This window comes from Typopeltis vanoorti, chromosome 5, assembly GCF_054136105.1.
Source record: "Typopeltis vanoorti isolate ZY-2024b chromosome 5, IOZ_Tvanoo_1.0, whole genome shotgun sequence".
Classification (NCBI taxonomy): Eukaryota; Metazoa; Arthropoda; class Arachnida; order Uropygi; family Thelyphonidae; genus Typopeltis; species Typopeltis vanoorti.
This window is the reverse complement of record NC_143553.1, coordinates 105,435,712-105,459,378: the sequence shown is the minus strand read 5'-3', so window position 1 is coordinate 105,459,378 and position 23,667 is coordinate 105,435,712. Positions and strand designations below refer to the sequence as shown.

General features: G+C 35.6%; 1 protein-coding gene across 1 annotated transcript in view; it reads right to left on the bottom strand.

Moving 5' to 3' along the window:
- The window catches only part of rg (A kinase anchor protein rugose), a 1,380,990-nt gene that overhangs the window by 992,562 nt on the left and 364,761 nt on the right, over nt 1–23,667 (bottom strand). The window contains exon 18 of the mRNA XM_090393458.1: nt 1,202–1,299. Coding sequence (XP_090249584.1) covers nt 1,202–1,299 — 98 coding nt within the window. The remainder of the gene's footprint in view (nt 1–1,201; nt 1,300–23,667) is intronic.

The window sequence follows — 23,667 nt, the reverse complement described above, 5'->3', positions numbered from 1 at the left end:
AAACTTCAATATTAAATTAATGTATCATGGATATACCAAATAATTTCATATATTGGGAAAACAGCCACAGGAGTTTTCAGCTGTCATTATATATCTTGTCTGTTATGTATTTCAACTACATATTTTTACAGTGGTTTGAGGGGATGGGATGTGGTATGACATCCTAGTTTTGGGAGAAAACTCCTGCTACTTCCTTATGAGATCAACTGACATTCACAGTAGAATGTTCCTCTTAATTCTAAACTTGTATTTTATAAGATCTCTTTCTTTTGACTACAACTTAGATATAAAAATTCAATTTGAAAAGGTTAAAAGCAAGAAAGTACATGCCCTACTTTTATCCTGCAATCAATGACATTTGTTTTCTCTATTAATGCACAACTTTAAATAAGTTTGTTGCAAAATGAACTTAAATTCATTATGTACTAATGTTCACTTTCTTCTCTTTTCCACTTCATCAAATGGTAGTAAAGAGCATTGTTGAGTGGGTTGGATGAAGCAAATGTCTCTGCTTTCCAACCCACAGCCATAAACCTAGACTACATGTACTGTGTGTATGCAGAGGGCAGATAATATGGTTCTCCTTCTCTAGAGACCAAACATCATACTTTTTTAACCATTTCAGGATTCCAATAAGCACAATAAGCAAGGTAATGATCTCACATCGGGCAAATGAAACTGTCTATCCTGAGCAGATGTTATTCAGCTGAGCAGATAGGCAATCTACTTCTTCAGGTGAAATATGCTTCTAATATCTAATGTGTGACCACTACTTGCTAAATGAATGCCTAAAATGCCTTTGAGAAGTTCCATGTTTCATCTTTATAACATGGTTCCCAAATTATCTAATTTAGTAAACCATGAACTGATATGTGCTGTAAGTTTACAACCCTTCATGGATTCTATAAAAGCTTTATAACATCTATGAAACTTTTTATTCCATTATTATAAAAACTGCAGTAATCTAATCCTTCATTAGAGAATAACTTCATTCTTTGGATGGAGAAAGGTACCCTCAATAAGCTTTTCTATACTGTAATATCAATATATGTCAATATTATTCTGTGACCAGTTGACTGCTCAAATGATTCTAAATTCTTCTCAAAATAAATATGCTAAAATCATCTCATCTTATAACATTTTAAATAATTGATAACTACAATGACTAATCAAGTATTCTGAAAATAAAGGACAACCTTACCTAATTCCATTTTTCACATCAAATGCTGGCACCATAGAGGCTGGATGTTCAGACATTAAAGACATAAGCATTTGTAACACATCATGAAGGTTTTCATCCTAATAAAAAAAAAATCAGTGATATTTAAGCAGAAATATTTAAACTAAAAGACTAATCACTTGATCTTATGGCATTCAAATAATGAAATATGCATTATTCTTGTTAGAACACACTCGATTCATTTAAAATTCATTTATATTAAAAAAAAAAGATTTATAAGGAATAAATTGAGGATTAAATATTAATAAATAAGTGAGATACTGAGAATACTCATTTAGAGAATTAATCTTTAATAAGAATCAAGAGTCACATAATTTCAATACATGTCAAATGCTTCTAGTGGAAAGGCTTAGACATTGGTTATGCATTATTACTAAATAGTTTAGGGAAATAACAATGTAGACTAGGATATACATTAAAATAACTTTTTAATACAAATCCAATATTTCGGCAACGTAACGTTGCCATTTTCAACAGGAACTTGTGAGCAAGACACTTGCACGCAGGCACAGCAAACAGTAAATGAGGATGAAGCAGGAAGCTATTCTTTCTCCTAAAGTCCTATTGGTGCCCCCTAGTGGGCAATGTTGGTATTCTTGGGCGACTGGGCTGAGGTCTTCTGATGTAGGTTTCCCAAATTTGAGGCAGTCTCATGCAGCCAAATTTGTTGAGGTTTTGATTGTTTCTTAAGGCTGAGGCTGATTCCATGAAAAGCCTTTCGTACTTGTATTTACTATGGTGAATGATCATGGCTTTCTTCCACCTTATTCTATGCGGGTATCCAGAGCATGGTCTGCAAGACCAGAGTGGCTGTATTGGTGGAACCGGATGTAGTCCTTGTGTTCTGTAATTCTGACATTGGCTGTCCTGCTTGTTTGGCCAAAGTAGGACAGCTCAAATGCTTGAGCATGTCAAATGCTTGACAGTAAAATTGGCAGATATGATCTCTTTATTCTTATTAATAATTCTATAAACAATTATTTCTATATGATTCTATAAACAAGTGCATTCCCAATATCTTCCTTATTAAAACAAAAGGTTTTATTAATTAAAAATACTCCGAATTAAGCTAACTAAACATATTACAGAATTAGCATCAAACTACTAATATTTCTTAATTTTTTTGTATATACACATTTAAAGAGACATACATAAATATAATCATTTTTTATCAATATTCCTGGAAGGAGAGTGAAGTTATTAATCTTCAGTGTGATTCTCAACTTTTCATCACAAAATTTTTCAGATTTCTTTCAAAATTTAATGATGTTTTTTGTTATAGCCTGGTTATTGAAATCGATTTATTGTATACTAGAGGTGTGCATGCATTTTGTGAAATGGAGAATAAGAATTCAATGTAGTCAATGGGTAACTCTCCCCATTTTTACTCCCTCCCCCAAAGTTGCACAAAAAAATTAGCACCTCGTAAAATCAAGGTACCATGACTACATGAGCATTAATGCACAAAAGTAAAAAGGAATGAAAATAATATATCTGGAATTTAGCATTTATAAGAATAAGGGCATACACTAAAGAGCTCTTTCACGAAGAAAGAAATGTCTCCAGATTAGAAAAAAATTATGAAAATATTCCCCATTCCACAAGATATAGGGTGTTGCATGATTGGAATAGATTGCCATTGGATGTGGTGAGTGCAAACAGTGTGAATGAATTCAAGAATAAGTATGATAGCTGCTACATGTAGTATGTGGCCTCACTCAATGAGTTCCTGACTCCAGGGAGTCAGGAACTCATTTTAAATTTCTGCTAAAGCCTTTTACTCCTTTATAGGGAGTAAGTAAGGACAATTTTAGCCATACCTAACTTTTGGAGAATGAGTGGGCAGTTTAATCTCCACCAGTAGCCAATAAGAGATAGCTAACCCAAGACTATTACTAATTTTAAACAGCATTCAGTGATGAGAACAAAAAAGTGCTGCCATCTTGTGCTCTCTAGCACAATATGTTATTGTCTGAAATGGTGTGGGTTCTATGGTCGATTTTCTTGATTTTACAAGATGAAAATCCCGAGTTTCTAGGAGAAAGAAACCACTTGCTCATGCCAAGGATTGACTAACTTGAGAATCAGTCAAAAGAAGGGCTTAGAAAAAGTTCCTCTAGTTGGTTACTAGAATTGAACTTAGGTCTATCTTCAGGCATAATAAATCTCTGATAATGAATGTGTCTTGCTTGGGCTTGAACATATTTGAAAGCAATTAGGTTTGTTGTTGTGGGGTATCTATGGAAAATATCCCAAGATTTTGTTCTGTGCTCCTTTGACTAATGTGATGTCCATTTACTGCTGCTTAGGAAAAACAAGGAAACTGGTTTTAGGAATTGCAGTTGTGGCAGTATGTATAATACATTCTCTTACATGATTCGCTGAATATCTGATAGGAGATGAACTGACCATTACAGAACTGAATTCTGCTAATGAGGATAACGTGCACCATTAGCCTGGCTCAATTTTCCACCTGATATCCATGATGTAGTCTATGATTGCCTATGCAGAAAAGTGGATATCATGGGAAAGTGTTCCCAAATAGGTTGACATCAACTTCCCACTTAAACAGTGGGAAAAAGGGAAGGTGAGCAGACAGTAAGACAATAATCTCTCCCTGTTAAACACATGAAACGTGTTTAAGAGTGAGAGATTATTGTCGAGCACATGTGCAAGAACTCTTCCTCTGATGTTTGTGCAGGCACTATCCTATAAACTACCGTACCAATTTAAATTACCTATTAAAAAATAAAGGGTATGGTAATAATAATAATATCCTTTCTTGTGAATTGTGAACAGTCAGTATAGATCATTTCTTCCTCTTCTGGAAAAATATCAAAGGCATAATAATATTCCACTCCCTCTAGATCACTTGGTTTAATCTGTTTTATCTTACTAAAGGGAAAGCAGGAATATCCATGCCATTTATTGACAGGCAATCTAATAAAGGGTCTGGAGGAATGCCTCTGATCTCTCTCTCTCTCTTTTTAATGAGATAAATTTTGTGTAATGGGACCATTTTTGTTATGTCTTCAGGAATGAGTCCATGATCTTTCTCTTTAATTCACTCTAAAGAGATAGTAGGCAAGTCAGGATTGACATATATGTCAAAGTTCTGACTGATATTTTCTTTTCAGTTGCATTCTCAGTGTAAGAGCATTTAGCAGATGCTGTTGCTACTGAAAGAGGTATCTTGTCTTTTCACCTCCTGACAGGTGATACATGGTTCTGTTTTTAAGCTACTGTATCTCTGTTTTGTCGTTACATCTCTGGCATGCTTGGGAGTATGTCAGGTGGTCTCCCTCACAATTAGAGAATTTTGGTTTTTTTGTTGATAAAACCAAGCAAAAAAATTTTCAACATCTATCTCTGGCCCAGAATATTGTAGTAATGAGGTGACCAACACACCTATTCACCACTTGTATATGGAAACTATATGATGTCTCATTACTTCAACTTGGTATCTTTTCTGGGACTGGCTCTAACAAATGAGACCTCAATAAAAGTCGAAACCGGTCTGGGAAGTGGTCCTTCCCATAATGCATAGCATTATACACATCCCTGGGGGGGGGGGTTGCTTTGCATTATGGAATACCAAGGCAACTGATGACCCAGTTGTAATGATACTTCGTGCACAAACTTTGCTTACACTTGGATAAAGGATTAAACCAATAATATAAATTTTTTGGCAACTTTAATTTATAGCATTTTGGTGTTTTGCTCTTACAGTTTTTGTTCTCATAATCTTAACTGTCACATCTGGCTTATACAATAGAGCATGAAAGGTAATTTGAGAATGACCATATTTCTGACATTCAAAGCACCATAAAGAGTTCTGAATATAGAAGCCTTACTAGACAGTTCAGATATTCTCTTTTCACAAATATTGGTAGTTTTTGTTTGTTGAAGGTAAGGATGCTGTTCTTCATGGGAACCAGATGCCCATCCCTATATATCAGGATTCTTCTTATGGCTGTCCCTCCTTGGTCCTGGAGTTCAGAGCATATTTCTTCATTAACAATATCAAGATGGTCTCACTGTGATATTACTCCTGTAGAAAAAGTTTAATTTTGTGTGGGGAGGTAGGGGGATAACTGTAATTGGTACTCACAGATGTTGCATGGAGTAATTTTTCTGATTGTGGATTTTTCTGATTCAGGAGATATAAGAATATCTCCTGAATGCAGTTTCTTTACAGATTTTGTAGATTCAGTCAACCTTTCCTAATACTTCTGGATGAAAAAAGACTACATTTTTTTGACTGAACGTTCACCTGTTGAGTGTAAGATTAAGAACATTGGTTTATTTATTGCAGCTTCTGATGTTTATTTCTTTCTTACTTTGGTTTTTCTGTTGATGATTTTATGGTTTCTGAACCTGAGTGGGGCTTTTTGAGTACCACCCCCCCCCCCCCCCCGATAAACAGGAGGATGAAAAATTATTCATACCCAAAGGGAGGTTGATTCAGCACCAGAGATTGCTACCCAGCATGAAGATGCATATGAACACCTACTCTCTGGTAAGCAATGACTGCATGGGAGTGGAACACTAGGGATAACAGGTATGCAATACCAGCACCACATCAAACCTTGATACAGTCCCTGGATAATGGGGAAAAGAGATTTATTGCAACACCACCAACCCTTATAGGCAAGCCTACTCAACTGATCCTGACTGGGTCATCCAGGAACACCCATCCTGATGAAGCAGAAGCCAAAGTAATGTAAGATTACCAGGAAAACCCCTCCCCCTTTCCAGATCTTCAAGGGTTGCACTGCACTGCACGGCAAACATATTGGTAACATGTTAGATCCCAGTGATGTGGTGGCTTGGATAATAGAATAGTAAAACAAGACTCAAGAGAAATAGAGCAAAGAATATGGAATTAAAAGCATAGAAAAAGAATAAGAATGAAAATGACTAGTACCATCACTGGAAGGTCCCCTCCACCACAAATAGTTGCTTCACATAAAGGGGAGAAGGATGCACCATAGAACATGCATGCTTTCCACTGTTCATCCTTATTTAAATATTTTATACAGTTGATGGAAGTTTTTTCACTTGGCTATGCTACCAATTATATATTTGGTTTAATAGGTTTAATAAGTTCTCTGAGAACTTATACCACCTTTACCACGAGTTGCCCCAGTCCTGAAAATACTTCAGGTGCAAACTTTGTTTGCTTACACTTGAATAAAGGATTAAACCAAATATATAATTTTATACAGTTGTTATCATCTGTTTGTAGCTTAACTGTGTATATAATTCCCAATTTTCTCCTGATAAAGTGAACCATAGTTGTTCACAAAATTACTAGAGTTTCATGAACAACTATGTTTAAATAAAACATTTTTTATTCAACATCTGCTAACTAGTTCTATGTGGTATTAATACAAGCCTTAAACATTATTATGTTATCCTATTGCAGAAGTCTTTGAAATCAAATCTTCTATTGCTGTTTGGTCATTGCTTATCTCATTGACCAATCTTTGGTAACTACTCACTATATCTGGAGAGCTTTATCTTCAGTTCCTTTTGTTATCTTCATTGTCTCTTACTGCTTTCAGTACTCTTTCCTTCATTTCAACAACCTCCAAAACATTTTTTAATATATGTATATCACTCTTGCACACAAGAGAATGCAAAATCTAAACCAAATCAAATACATGTGGGGAGGTAAGAAAACTGTTGATGTTCTTTTTGAAGAGATGGAAGTTGTAGCCTTTGAGAAATAGTTCATAAGGCTATTCTAGCAGAATAGAAATATGTGGAATGAAAGATGAATGGAAGTAACAGGCTTGGAAGTTGATAGTTTTTGTCATGTAATTGCAGATTCTAACAGTAATGTGGGGCATGATGGATAACAGGTCTACTACTCATGAAATTATCTGTAGAAGAGAGAATGCAGAAACTGACCACCTGTGAGACAGTAGATGGAAAAATTCTGTGATAAAGGACTTGTCAATTAGCCAAATTGTCCTTTTCCCAATTTTCTCCTGATAAAGTGAACCATAGTTGTTCACAAAATTACTAGAGTTTCATGAACAACTATGTTTAAATAAAACATTTTTTATTCAACATCTGCTAACTAGTTCTATGTGGTATTAATACAAGCCTTAAACATTATTATGTTATCCTATTGCAGAAGTCTTTGAAATCAAATCTTCTATTGCTGTTTGGTCATTGCTTATCTCATTGACCAATCTTTGGTAACTACTCACTATATCTGGAGAGCTTTATCTTCAGTTCCTTTTGTTATCTTCATTGTCTCTTACTGCTTTCAGTACTCTTTCCTTCATTTCAACAACCTCCAAAACATTTTTTAATATATGTATATCACTCTTGCACACAAGAGAATGCAAAATCTAAACCAAATCAAATACATGTGGGGAGGTAAGAAAACTGTTGATGTTCTTTTTGAAGAGATGGAAGTTGTAGCCTTTGAGAAATAGTTCATAAGGCTATTCTAGCAGAATAGAAATATGTGGAATGAAAGATGAATGGAAGTAACAGGCTTGGAAGTTGATAGTTTTTGTCATGTAATTGCAGATTCTAACAGTAATGTGGGGCATGATGGATAACAGGTCTACTACTCATGAAATTATCTGTAGAAGAGAGAATGCAGAAACTGACCACCTGTGAGACAGTAGATGGAAAAATTCTGTGATAAAGGACTTGTCAATTAGCCAAATTGTCCTTTCTTTTAGTGTTGCACGGTGATCAGCATTCATTTCAGAAATTATGGACTTTACAATTGTGTCATAAAAACTATTTTAATTTCTCGACGTTTTGACCTTCATATTAAGGTCATCATCTAGAGCAGTGGTTATTAACCGGTGTTCCCCGAACACTTGTGTTTTGTGAACTGGTGACAAGTGTTCCACCGGTGAAAGATGTCACATGACATCTTTCAAAAACATTACCGCCAATATTAAAACCTGTACTACATCAAGTTGTAAATATCATAAATTACATCAAGTCAAGATCTTTAAAAGCATGCATATCTATGGGAGCCAAACACGAATCTTTGCTTTTGCACACTGAAATAAGATGGTTAACCAGGGGTAAAGTGCTATTCCGAATTTTAGAACTTAAGAATGAATTATTTGACTTTTTTCAAAATGAAGGTACAGATGCTTTGTAAAATGTCTTCAAGATGATATTTGGTGATATTATAGCCGATATTTTTAATTAATTAAATAGCGTTTACACGAGTATCCAAAGGAAAAATGAAAATATTTTGATATCCACTGACAAATTGTCAGCTTTTCAGAAAAAAAAGTCTCTCTTTGGAAAAACCGCATATCAGAATAAAAAAAAAAAAAAAAAAAAAATACAGTAGATATGTTTCCTTTGCAAAAATGTCGAGGGAATTATTTCTGTTATTACAGAACATTTAATAATATTGAAAGAAAAGATTTCAAGTTATTTTCCTTCCTTAAATACACAAAATTATGACTGGATACGAAATCCATTTGGCACAGTTAATACATCGAGTTGTGAATTTTTGTTACAAGAAGAAGAACAATTAGTTACCTTATCAACAGGATCGTACTCTAAAAATGAAATTCTCCGAAATATCTCTTGAGGAATTTTGGATTTTTGTCCAAGCCGAATACCCAGCTCTCTCCACAAGGACACTGAAATTTTGTTACAGTTTTCAACATTATATTTGTGTGAGCTCGGTTTCTCAATATTAACCAATATAAAAACTAAAAAGCATGAAGGACTTACTAATATAGACAAAGAGATGAGGATAGCTATATCATGTATTAGAATAGCTGAAATCTGCAAAAGCCGACGTATTAAAATAAGTTCAATTTTTTATAAAAGGCAAGTCCATCCATATTTTTATTGTTAGTTTTATGATCCTAATGCTTTTGGTGTTCCTCAAATTTTTCTTATAATCAAAAGTGTTCCGTGACTTCGAAAAGGTTAAGAACCACTGATCTGGAGTATATACAAATATACAAGAAAAAGCTGAGTTACATTTCACACAGTAAGCTAAAGAAACAATGATCTGATCACCGGTTATTCTACTGGCATGACCTCTAGTGGGAAAAAAAAAAAGATAAATTTACAAATTAATTAATAATTTAGAAACTACATCAAAGCTATATTTTATTTAAGATAACATGAGAGAAACATTCTTTCTTATAGATAGTTTTCTTACAGTGACAATGATGTCCTATTTTGAACATTACAATTGTTATATTAGATTTAGGATTCTGGATTCTAATATCTACAATCCTGTTTATAGGTAACTCTTAGGGAGAAAGGTTCCATGGGTAGAATATGTGCCTTCCATATGCTTGGGATTTTTAGACCATCATTATTGTTAAGATTAGGGTGGTTGATAAGAATTTCACAGGCTTCCTTGAATTTACATTCATACCATGTTTTGGTGTGATGTAAACAACTGGTGCTTTTCCAGTCAATTCTATGTAAAGTGTTCAGGGCATGATCAGAAAGGCCAGCTTCACCATAGTTATTATATTTAATGTGTCGTTTATGTTCCTTTTGTCTGATAGGAATTGTGTGTCTTGTTTCCCCTATATATGGTAGATTACAGGTTCAATAAATACGGTATACTCCAGGGTGGGCCAGCGGAGGGAGTGGGTCTTTGGATGAGTTGAGTAAGCATTTTTAATTTTGCAGGAGGTTTAAAGATGGCTTTGAGGTTGTATTTCTGTAGTTTTCTGTTTATTTTATCTGATGTCCCTTTAATGTAAGGAATGGTTATAGTTTTATTGTAGTCTGGTGTATATTTGTTTTTTTATTGAGGTTCTGTAGAGAATTTTGTTAATAGTGTTTTGGCTGTAACCACTTTTTAGAAAAGTATTGCTGGTAACTTTAAATTCATCTTTCAGCACTTGTTCATTGGAGCAGATCTTCTAAGATCTGTTTTTTAGAGTATTAATGACACCTAGTTTTTGTGTTAGGTGGTAGTAGTAGGAGTTTATGCGTATATATTGGCCAGTATGTGTCAGTTTCCAGTAAACAGTGAAGGAAAGACTGCCAGAAAGAAGACATGTGACAAGTGTATCTAGAAACAGAAGTGTGTTCTGTTTTTCAATCTCAATTGTGAACTGTTGTTTTGTTATTTTGTTTTTTTGTTTTGTGTTGTTTGTTCAGGTGGCTAAGGAAAGTGTCTAGCAGCCATGGGGCCAGATCGTGACACCATCATCAACATATCTTAGCCAGACTTTGGGTTTTAAAGGAGAGGAATCTAGAGCATGCTGCTCAAAATATTCCACATAAAAGTTAGCAATGGGGGGGGGGGGGGATAATAATGGCGATCAAATGGCTGTGCCTTCTTTTTGTAGATAGAAAGCATCTTGTCATACATAATAACCAGAACGTAATACATGCGCAAAGAGCGCCGTGATATCTAGAGGGAATTTGTTCTGTAAAAGAAGGATTGTGTCATTGATTGGGATATTCGTAAAGAGGGCAGAGATGTCAAAACGGACTAATAAATTATCTTTTTCTAATGTAATGTCTTTGATTATGTTTATGAAGTGGTGTGTGTTTCTGATATAGGAGGGAGAATGACCTACCAACTCCTTGAGTGTTGCTGCTAATTTCTTGGCTAGGTGATAATTCGGACTGTCTATACCTTCGACTATCGGCCGGAGTAGTGTGTTTTGTTTGCGTATCTTTGGTAGAATGTAAATTCTCGGGAAACGAGCGTAGTGTGGAAGTAATTTTTTTACCGTATCTTCAAAAGTACTTCACAAGTTGGTATGTGCTATTGTCTGAGACTAGCAGATTCATTTTTTCTAAATAAGTGGTTCAGTTAGAATAACGGCAGCACTTCCTTTATCGGCTATAGTTATAACGATGTTCGGATTTGATTTTAATGATTTCAACGCTGTTAATTCCTGTTTTATTAAGTTGCTTGTTATTGTTTTCTAATGATTTATATTTAAAATGTTGATGGTAGATAAATTTAAAACAGCATAGCAGATAAACTTATTTTATCTGTGTGTTATGTGGGATAAATGTTAAGCCTCTTTCAATATTAATTACTGTGTGAAATGTACCTCAGTTTGTCCTTGTATATTTGTATATACTCCAGATGATGACTTAATATGATGGTTGAAACGTCGGGAAATTAAAATAGTTATTTATAACACGGTTGTAAAGTCCATAATTTCTAAAATGAATAGCCAAATTATCTTTCGGCCCTTTTCTGGATAGAAAAGGACAATTTGGCTAACACACTTACAATAACCACAGCCCTGTGGTTTTTAGGTGCAATTTGAGGTCCAGTCAGAAACAGAAAATCAGGTTTGGATTTACTTTGATCAGGAGATTGCCAAGTTAATACTGTGAATATCAGTGAGATGATATAAAAAAGATGTTTTTAAGGGTTTTTTTTTTGGGGGGGGGGGGGGGGATTTTTTGGGTGAGTTTTTTTTTTTTAATATATATAAAGAAAGCACAGAGCTGTGGTTGTTGTAGGTGCAATTTGAGGTCCAGTCAGAAACAGAAAATCAGGTTTGGATTTGCTTTGATCAGAAGATTGCCAAGTTAATACTGTGATTATAAGTGAGATGATGTAGAAAAGATGTTTTAAATTTTTTTTTTTTTGGGGTGGGGGGGATTTTTTTGTTGTTTTTTTTAATATATATATATATATATATATATATATACATTACAAGCAGTATAACTGAGAGGAGACCTCCACATAGCCTTTAAAGGAATGCAGAGAACCGACCAGGGCTTCTGACCTAATGTCCAATCCTCACCTTCTCATTTGCACCCTGTTGGGTATCTACCTGGATACTGAACGAACAAGGATGGGCTGGCAATTTGGGATTTAGCTGACCAAACTGTATTCTTATTGGCTTAAACCAATGTACAACATGACAAAATTTCATGCCGGCTGAGGCGTCGCCCAGTTAAACAAGGCCCCATTGTTTTCGCCAGGGAACCAGGGCGAACAGCGAAAAGTCAGCTACTGTAACAAATCTGAAAAAACACCCCAACTCAACATCACCAGAGTTAAAGATCGGTACTATCAACATAAGAAGCCTGAATGGCAAAGAAATAGAGCTAGCTGAGGAATTATATAAGTACCAGATTGATATAATAGGGGTGACTGAAACAAAAGAGACAAAAACTGGTGAGATCTTTCTGAGCAATAAATATAAAATGTTATATTCAGGCAATGACAATCAAGGAAAAGAAGGGGTTGCCATAGTATTCAACACTAAATATGAGGCTAATACATATGATGTGGGCAAACATTAGAATGGGGAACTGGACAATGAGACTTATTTGTGCCTATGGTTCCCACAGAAGGCTCAACTAAGGTAGAAGCGGAGGAATTTTTTGAGGTTCTAAAGAAAGCTACTGACACAATGAAAAAGGAAAAGTTGGTCCTTGTTGGGGATCTAAATAGCAGAGTAGGAAGTGATTGTCAGACATACAAAAATATTTTGGGAAAATTTGGAGAAAAGAGCAAAGCTAATAATAATGGCAAATACCTGTTGGATTTCTTCTGAGGACATGGACTGGTTATATTAACACCATCTTTCAACATAAAAATGTGCACAAATTCACATTTAGAGAAGAGGCAAGGAATAAGAAGTCTCACTGACTGTGTTATTGTTGATAGTGATGTTTTCACCCTGGTGCAAGACATCGGAGTGTATAGAGGATTTGAAATTGGAAGCGATCACTATTTAGTCTTGAGCAGGATAAAATTGAATTTCATATTGAAAAGAATAACATGTAAAAAAGTTTTAAAGCGAATAAAAGTTGAGTAGCTCTCAGATGTGAACTGTAGACTAAAATCCACAAAGATTATTGAAGAAAAAATGAAAGAGTTTGAGAACAGGAACCAAACCTTGGAGATTCAGTGGCAAACCTTGAAGAAAACCCTGCTTGATTCAGCCAGAGAGGCATGTGGAGAGTCTGTCTGCAAGGATAGAAAAATAAGGACTCCATGGTGGACACAGGAAATTAAAGATGCAGTGAAGGAAAAGAAGAAAGCATATCAAAAGTTCCTGGCAAATAAGTCAGCTTGTGCTCTTAGAGAATACAGAGACAAATGTAAGAAAGCTAAACACTGTGTAAAACTAGCTAAACAAAAGTCATTGAAGAATTTTGGCAAGAACATAGAAAATAAATATCAAGAAGGTGGTAAGATATTCTGGAGGTTGTGGAAGAAGCTTAGAAATGTAGGAAAGAGTGCTGTAAAAGGAATTAGAGATGATAAAGGTGACATGAAAACAGGAGAAAAAGATATCATTGAAGTATGGAGTAAATACTTTGAAAAACTGCTAAATGAAACAGGCAGTGATGACAGCAGGCATACAGTCAGGAATACATATCCACACTTGAAGTAGAAAAAGCCATCAAAGGCTTGAAATGTGGAAAGGCAACAGGAGTAGATGATATTCGCCCAGAAATGCTGAAGTATGGTGGTACAAAAGTCTTACAGTGGCTGCACTGTATAGTTCAGAAGGCCTGGACAGAGGGACGAATTCCTGATGATTGGAGTAGAGCTCTCATAGTACCCATATATACAAAGGGAAATAAAACTGAATGTGAGAATTACAGAGGTATTTCCCTACTGAGTGTTCCTGGCAAGATCTATGCAAGTATACTTGAGAAACAGTTGAGAAGAATTGTGGAAGAAATGCTTGGTAAAGAACAAGCTGGATTCAGGTCAAATAGAGGCTGTCAGGATCAGATCTTCACTTTACGACAAATAGTCGAGAAAGCATGGGAATATAACAAAGATCTGTACTTAAGTTTTGTCGATCTGGAAAAGGCATACGACAAGGTGTCAAGAGAGAAGCTATTCAATACCCTACAGCTATATGGTGTCAATGGCATTATATCAAGCAATACTTAGTCTTTATTTGAGTTGCAAGTCAGCAGTTAGTATTGAAGGAAGTACAGGGAGATGGTTTAATGTTAAATCTGGTGTGAGACAAGGATGTACATTATCCCCTCTGTTATTCTTTATCTATATGATCACATTATGAAGAAAAGTGGTATTAAACATGATATCAGAATTGAAATGTCGATGTCAGCTCTTTGTTTTATGCAGACGATGTTATACTTCTAAATAAATCTGCTACAAGTTTGCAAGATTTCCTGACTAAATTGAATAACTGTTGTAATAGATATGGTATGAAGGTCAGCAATAAAAAGACAAAGGCAATGAAAATAGGTAGAATCATTGAAAATATCAACTGTGTTTTGAACGGAGAACCTGTGGAACAAGTAAAACGTTTCAGCTACTTAGGCACGATTTTTAGTGAAGATGGTAAATTAAATATGGAAATAGACAACAGAATCAACAAGGCTGGTGTGGTAGGAAGTCAATTGAATCAATTCATATGGAATAAGAGAGAAATTAGTCAGAACACTAAATTAGCTGTATACAAGACAGTATTCAAACCAATTTTAACTTATGGATCAGCTGGGTCAGAAGTAAAACACTTGACCAAAGACTAGAGACCGCAGATAAGAGAATTCTGAGAAAGATTAGAGGCATGAACAGATAACATCGATGGCAATATTATATTAAAAACGAGGATATTAGAAAAGAACTTGACATTGTCAGCATCCAGGAATGCATTAGCAGAGCTAATCTCAGGTGGTATGGTCACTTAAACAGAATGGGCGAGGAAAGATTTGCAAAGCAAGTGTTCTCTGCCAGGTTGGCAGAAAAACGACCCAGAGGAAGACCAAGATATAGGTGGATTGATACGGTACAAAGTGCCTTAGACAATAGAAATATAAAATCTGAAAGTGTTGGAGTCTTGACAAGTAACAGACTGATTTGGAGGAAAATTGTAGATAGGAAGTTAGTAATGATGTAAATTTTTCATGTAGTACTATCATATTCTGTATACCCCTTGAGGGTACATGTCAGGAATTTGATGATGACGATGATGATGATATATATATATATATATATATATACTAGGAGGCTCCATCCCCTGGCGGCTACGGCATCCAATCCCCTGTATTCTGGACTGGTAGGCTGGTTTTCCTTGAATTCTGATGACTCGAAAGAGGGGGTTCTTCCCAACCCCCCCAAGTTACGGACTGGTAAGCTGGTTCTCCTTGAATTATGATGACTGAAATTTTGAAAACTCGAAAGGGGGGAGACCCCCCTTTCGAGTTTTCAAAATTTCGGTTCAGTGTCCTGATTTTTACGGGATTGTGCTCAATCTGGGTAGTCCTACTGTTTAAGAGTAGAGTTTTTTTTCTGTTGTAATTAGCAGTATTCATGACTACTACTGTCTGCCTTTGTAATATGTCAAATATTACAAAGACAGACACTAAGACAAATTAGGAGGAAGAAGTTTGCATCTAAGTAATTACAGTAGTGGTTTAAGTCATACTTAATAATTAATTAGCATCACCATTTGAGAGAGAGAGAGAGAGAGATGACAAGTTTTGTTCGATGTTGTGAAGAAATGGTAGAAAAGGAATCATCCTTGGAACTATGCAACTTAGAACATTACCATATGAGTAAGAGGTCATCTGCAAATGTTGCATACCTATTTGTTTATGGCATAGGGATGACTGTAATTTTCTGTTTTGCTTGGAGAGAATCAAACTTACGTTTCAGGATGTCCACATGTTTATTAAAACAGCATTTGAAAGGCACTGGAAATACACAGAACTACAGTTATTAAATTAGCATTGAGAGTGAAGTTAATAGTCTCTTGAAGTTCAGCAATATAGTAAATGATGACAGATTGCATTTAGCTGCTCAAAATTGACTGCATATGAGGGAATGATTAGTGCCAACATAAAGTTGGTGGGCACCAGGTGATTGGACAGTTTCTTTTATTCTAGTGAATGTAGGAATGAGAGTCATGGTATTTTTTTTAGAAATCCTGGATGAACCCACTATTTAAGAAAGGGTTTATGTGGAACTACAAAGCTGGCAATTATGACAAACTAAGATGGCAACTTGGAACAGTGCCATGGCATAAGAAGTTACATGGAATAAATGTCATTAGTGCATGAGAAGTGATCAGGGATCTTTGAAAGAGACAGTATTAGACTGCATACCCAAGATGAGAAGGAAAAACGGAGTGGGGATTAAATGCATGAATAGCAATATTAAGTGGGAGCTGCAAAAAAAGAAAGCATTATGGAAAGAATATAAACAAAAAGGTGATCAGCATGCCCCTGAGCAATATAAAGCATAAGCAAGAAGGGTAAGAAGTATGATAAGGAAGGCTAAATCAGATTTTGAGAGAAAATTTGCTAAACAGGTCAAAGTATTCCAAAAAGAGTTTTTTTGCTATATGGCAAGTAAGAGAAAGAATGACCATGGAAAAATAACATTACTCAGTGCTGATAGTAGGAAAGTTACAGAAGCAGAAGAAATAATTCAGTTGCTAAGTAATCTTTTTGCAAAGGTATATCATTCAAGTGGTGACTTTATAGTTACTGATGTGAGAATTGAGGTAGATGAACCAGAGGTACTCAATATATAGAAAAGTATCAATGTTAATACAGCAGTGGATCTGGATGGTATGTCAGCTTGTGTGCTAAGAGAATGTGCAAGTGAATTGGCAGTGCCTCTGACAAAGTTGCTTAATCTAAGTATCAACTCTTGCAAGGTTCTAAGGGAGTGGAAAGAGGTTAAGATACTCCCATTACATAAACATGGCTCCAAGAGAGAAGTAACAAATTACAGACCAATTAGTATCTCAGGAATGATAGCTAAAGTATTGAAAAATTGGTTGAAAGTAACAATCAGGAATAGGTGGATAGGAATATGATACTCTACAGAGGACAACATGGCTTTGTAAAAAGTAGGTCTACCTCAGTAATTTATTCACATTTCATAATAAGGTGACAGCAGAATTCGATACAGGAAAGGGCTACGCCATGATACTGCTGGACTTTGCAAAAGCATTTGAGAGAATACCATATGGAAAACTATTACATAAGTTGAAGCAAATGAGAATAGATATAAGGTTGGTGGCATGAATAATGGGATGGCTGACAGGCAGACATAAGATGATATATGGTGAAGTGGATGGAGTGACCCAGGGCTCTGTACTAGGAACACTATTCTTTAATTTGTACATTAATGATATAGCAGAATATTTGATGGGGATATTCAGTTGTCTGCTGGATAGGACAATAGTTGATAAAGGTGATATAGATATCTTGCAGGATGATTTAAATAAATTGGCAGTGTGGACAAAGGGAATGGTGGTCAGTTAGTGTTGCACAATGTAAGGTAACACACTTTAAGATGAAAAGATTACATACTTCATATCATGTTGATGGTACTAGATTACAGGAAATTGATGACGGCAGGGATCTGGGAGTGATGGTGGATAGAGATTTGAAACTCAGAGTGCATACTGCAAAGGCTGGCAAAATAGCTCATATGATTATTTGGATGATGAACACATTAAGAAGAAAAGATAGAAGTTATTATCCCTCTTTATAAAGCTATGATTCAGCCACATGTTGATTACTGTGCAGAGATTTGGTCACCTGCATTTCTTGGGGATCAGGAAGTGATGGAGAGGATTCAGAGATGAGTGACCAAGCTTGTGACAGGTCTGTGGAATTCTCCCTATGAGGATAGACTGAAAGTGTGTGAGCTGCAGAGTTTAGCTGAGAGGTGGAGGAGAGGGAATATGATAGAAACTTAAGTTACTAAAGGGATTCTATTAGACTGATACAAAAAGAATTTTTCAATACATAAAGAGTAGGATGAGAACAAGGAATCATACTTGGAAGTTGCCTAAGAGTCCACTTAGTAAGGGTGTACGGACTAGGTTCACTGCGAGTGCTCCAACAGTGAATAAGTTAAAGGCCATGTATGATAAGTATTGTGTGAATGATGAATAGTGTGGGTCTCCTGTGATGAGCCTTTTGACTTGGTAGAGATACCTGTCTAAATAATAATAATATAACAATAATGGTAAAAAAAAAAAAGAAGTTATGTCTTATATGCATAAAAGTTTGTTAATAATGAATACACAAAAATATTTAATCTGACATATCATCTTCAGAGTAAATTCTAACGGAAGAATACAACAATGGATTTTACAAGTGAGATAGAAGGTGTATGCTAGAAATAGTATATTACATCAGATGTGAAGATGGGGGGGGGGAATAATTCTGGAACATCAGTCTACGTTCATTATAAGAAATTCCATAAGTTTGTTCTGGCTAAGCATGGAGTCAACACAGACCACAAAATCTTCTGAATGAAGACTCTTCTCTTACATATAGATGACAGTTTAAATGTGAGTGCTAATTGATATAGTGTTAAAGTGCTAGTACATGACTGTTTTCATTACCAAAATTTTGGGAAAGTCTAATCCTTAGTAACTGTAAATAACTTTTTTTTTTGTCACCTACATATCTCTGACACAAGGTGGCTTGCATTCTGCTTGTGAAATTCATTGCTGCAATCGTGCCATTTGAATTTGTAATGTAATGTAAGATGATCTGTAAGTCTATGATCAAAATATTGATGTATAGACATTATATTATTATTCTCCTGACCTCCATGGAGTCACAGTCATGGTAGGTCAGTACAAAGTCTATCGTATCACTCCTTAAACCCTAGTCTGCATGTTCACCACCCTCTCGGGAAATTTACCCTTTTACTCACCACTCCCTTTTGAAACTTCCAGGTATGGCCCTTTGTCCTTGCTCCCCTTGTTCCACCATATGTAAAATCTCCTAAGTGTTAACTAAACAGCTTAAATATCTCGATAATATCTCCCCTTTGTATTCCATCCACCAAACTATGCAGTTCACATGCCCTCAGTCTCTCCTTATAATTAACATTCTACAGTCCTCATATCATTTTTGTTATCTGTCTCTGCACCATCTCCAAGCTTGCTTCATCCTGTTCAAATCTTGGTGACCAGACCTGAGCACAATGAGTTTAGTACACTTTTATTGATCACTCATGGTCAATGTCCTCCTCAACACCTGAAGTAATTTTAGGACTGGGACAACTCCTGGTAAAGGTGGTATAACTTCACATCACTTGCCTTAGTATCCCATAATGCAAAGCACATATCCTTATGGGTATGTATAATGCTATGCATTATGGGAAGGGTCACTACCCAGACCGGTTTCAACCTTTATTGAGGTCTCATCAGTGGGAGTCAGACCCAGAGGTGGTGATACTAAGGTGGAAGTAATGCAGAGGTCATATTTCCATATACGAATTGCCAAAAGGTGTCACACCTTATTATTAAAATTCTCTGGATTCGAGACAGTTGATGGAAGTTTTTCCACTTGGTTTAATAATAAGATGTGACACCTTTTGGCAACTCATATATGGAAATATGACTTCAAATCTCTATCTACAATTACCCCAAGATCCCTTGCTTTATCCACTTCTTCCAGTATAACTCTACCAAATAAGTATGAAGCATCCCATCGGTGAATCCCAAATTTTAAAACCTTATATTTAGTTGCAATACACTGACAACCCCATTTGTTTGTCCACCTTTCCAGCTTATTCAAATCCTCCTGAAAAGTCCAAAACATCAGCACTATTACTAATAGCCCTACCATGCTTCACACCATCTGCAAACAACTGAATATCTCCCTGTAGGCTTGTGATAATTCATTGATATAAATATTGAACAGTAATGGTCCCAGTACTGAACCCTGTGAAACTCAACTTGTAACTTTCTTATTCCCTAATACTGTGCCCCCCACATACAACTCCATGATATCTATCAGAGAGCTAATCACCAACCCAATCCACTACCCATATGATGCAATTTAAAAATCAACTTCTCATGTGAAACCATGTCAAATGCCTTGGGGGGGGGGGATAAAAAATAAGTGCATGCCTTACCCTCATTTACTGCTCTTGTGGTAAAAAGGTAACCAGGTTACTAAAACAAGAGCAGTCTTTAACAAATCCATGCTAGGATGCATAAATAATATTGGCATCTACTCAATTCTGTATATGAATTTTTACTGATTTCTCCAAATTCTTAACAATTACAGAAGAAATACAAATAGGCCTATATTTTGATATGTCTGTTCTACCACCACCCTTATGAAATGGTACTATCTTATCGTCCTTCCACTCTCCAGGAACCTGTCCTATTGAGACACATTAAACAGCCAAGTTAATGCCACAGTCAATTTCATAGCACATTCCCTTAAACACATGATGAAATTCCATCTAATCCTGCTTCCTTATTAACATTTAGCATAATCAGTATTTGGAATATATTCTCTTTCCTCACATCTGGTACTTCATCGCTCTTATCCTTCTAGGAATAAATCCTGCTGTACTAGAAATGAACTCTCTAATAAAGTGATCATTAAATAGTTCAACTATGTCATCTGCTTTGATCATGATTCCCATCTACATCCAGCACCTATCATTTTTCCTCCTACTCATCACATAGAGAAAAAAAAAAAACTCCTTGAGATTCTCCTTGGATTGCAGTATCAGTCTCCTCTTATATTCTAATTTTTATCTCCTTACAATAAATGTCATTTTTATACTAGTCGTTTTCTTATCCTGAGCCATATGTACAACTGTTCTCCACCTCTCTCTTTATATGTCTTCCATAATCTCTTTTTTTCTGCATTTCCCCTTTTATTTTTCTTGTCATTCACCTGACTCCAAATTCCTTTATCTTCTTCACTCAACATATACAAATATGCAACTGCTGTCAACAATTTTTTTCTTAAATATCTCTCATGCACTAATGGTCCCTCTTTCTTCTAAGTTTTTCATCCATTGTACTGCTGCAAACTGGTTTGTAATTCTATGATAGTTGCCTGGCTTATAATTCCACAAATTCTTTCTGTATTGATACCTCCACATGCCTACTCAACCTCCAAGTCAGGACTACATTGTTACTCTTACCAATGTGGGGTGGGGGAAAGTATGTCATCTCAGTTACAATCAGATCCTCTGATGCTATAACCAAATCCAAAACTCTTGATCCTCCTGTTCCCTCTATCACACACATATGATGTATAGGACAGTTGTCCCTCAAGAAATCCAAAACTTCAGTTCCCTTATTGCTGCATGCTGTCTCCTTTGCCCAGTTTATATCGGTATAGTTGGTCCCCCATAATCATCACTTGTTTTGCACTTGCAAATCTAATCTGCCTAAACATTTCCTGCTCATCGGCATTTATATTCCCAGATCTCCAGAACATCCCAATAAATATCCTGTCTTATAAACATCTATCTTACACCATATACTCTGAAAGTCAATAGTGTTACCTCCATTGTGATTCTCCACCCTGAGAGGGCACAATTCATCTCTTATCATGAGTAACACTCCACCACCACGTTTACTCTCCCTATCCTGCAAAATATGCTATACCCTTTGATTTCTATCTATGTTAGAACATCATCCTCAGTTAACCAAGTTTCATAGGTACACTCGGAATTAAAAAAAAATTGTTGAACAGAGATCATCTCTATAGACAGGATAATATTAAATAATTAAAAATCCTATATTTAAACAATGGCGCAGCAGGTAGGATTAATATTATGATAACATTCTCTCTATATAAACATCTCTAAATATAATAATTTCTCTTTCAATTAACACTTTCATTCTTCTTGCACTAGCCAACCTCTTGATCCTCTTAATATCTTCATTGAGGAATGAAGACCCTCCTCAATTCAGTCTTCATTCCTCTCTGTCCCTTGCTTCCACACTCTTTTAACTTTCTGAAATTTCCACTCTTCCCTTAACTCTCCCATTCTTTTGCCTTCCTCTCTCTCCCCCTTAATTTGTGATTTCTCTTACTCTTGTTCTTCTTGCACTATCCAACCTCTTTATCCTCCTAATATCTTCATTCATTCTCCTCAATTCAATCTTAATTCCCTTCTCTCCTTACTCTCCCTCCTCACTCTAGTCTCTCTATCCCTTGCTTCCACTCTCTTAACTGTCTGCAATTTCCACTCTTCCCTTAACTCTACCATTCGTTTGCCTTCCTCTCTCTCCCCCTTGATTTCTGATGCTGCTCTCTTACACATACTCTCATTCTTCTTGCCAACCTCTTGATCCTCCTTATATCTTCATTCACCCTCCTCAATTCAGTCTTCAATCTTTCCATCTCCTTTCTCAGTAGTTCTATTTCTCCATACACTCAGCTTTCAATTTACATTCACACACAAAATCATGGCCATCAGACAAACCGTCTCCATCTGCTACACTGCTAAAGGTTAAATCCATATGAACATTTTAATATTATCTCTACCCTCCAACACACTACTGGTATCCACAACCTGAATTTCACCCATTTTCGAAGCACTATATCTCTGCTGCTGCTAAATCCTGAGATTGAGATACTTATCACTCCAAGTGCTTCTCACTGCCTACACTTCATGCACATATACACATTTCCATCCTGCACCAGCCACATTTGTAAACAGGATATATACATAGAGTATGCAAATAAGTTACAAAAAATCATTAAATGCTGGTGGGCTGGGTGAGGTGCTAAAATTGGTGGCTACCATATTGAATACAATCGATACAGTTGGATACAATACTGAGACAATCAAATCTTAATAAAATACCACAGAATCATACAAAAAAAAAAAAAAAAATTGAATAGCGTAAACTTGAGAGAAGAAAATATTGAACTTTCTGATGATGTTTTAAAGCCATTAAAGCAATTGTTTTGTTTCCGTCACCCAGCCACGTTACTTACCGAACCAGCTACTAGTGTGCTTGCGCGAAGTTTGTTCTTCCAAAGAGGAAGTTGAATTAGTGAAAGAGAATAAGAGAACAGGTGTTAAGTGGATTAGAACAGAGAAGATGTTCTGAGAAATATAGGTTAAAGGAATTCTTAAGCACCAAAAAAGGTGGAAAAGAATGTTATGAGGGAAACGAACATTTATCTCAAAATTAGCAAATGATTTCTTTCAACTGATAAAAGTAATATGTACTTTCTCTCGAAGTAACAGACAGTTCCTTTTGATATATTTGCCAGCAAAAATATTCTAGTTAAACATTGTGAACCCGAAAGTAAACTTTTTCTGTTCAAAAAAGGAACCGATATTGCAGAGAAAATATAAAACAAGAAATATATTCTTTCTTAAGAAAAGTTGCACACAAATTATCTTTTTGTTTTCCAAGAAAAATCACAGGTATGAGCTAATTAGATTTCTATGGCTACTGTTAGCAGAAAAAACTGGGCCTTATAAGTTTGAAGCTTGTATATTCTCATCAAATCCTGTGGTCTTGAAAAGAAGACAAGAAATCTTGTGTGGTGTTTATGTTTTTTAACTGTTGTTAAGTATGTAGGCCCTTTTCTGTTTAGGAGATAAGTTTTTATTTATAATGCAAATTTGTATACAATGCTTGCAAAACAAACATTTTACACACACACTGTTAAGACAATACCCTAAATTTACACTAATATTAATTGTTTGTAAATAAAGATGTTAT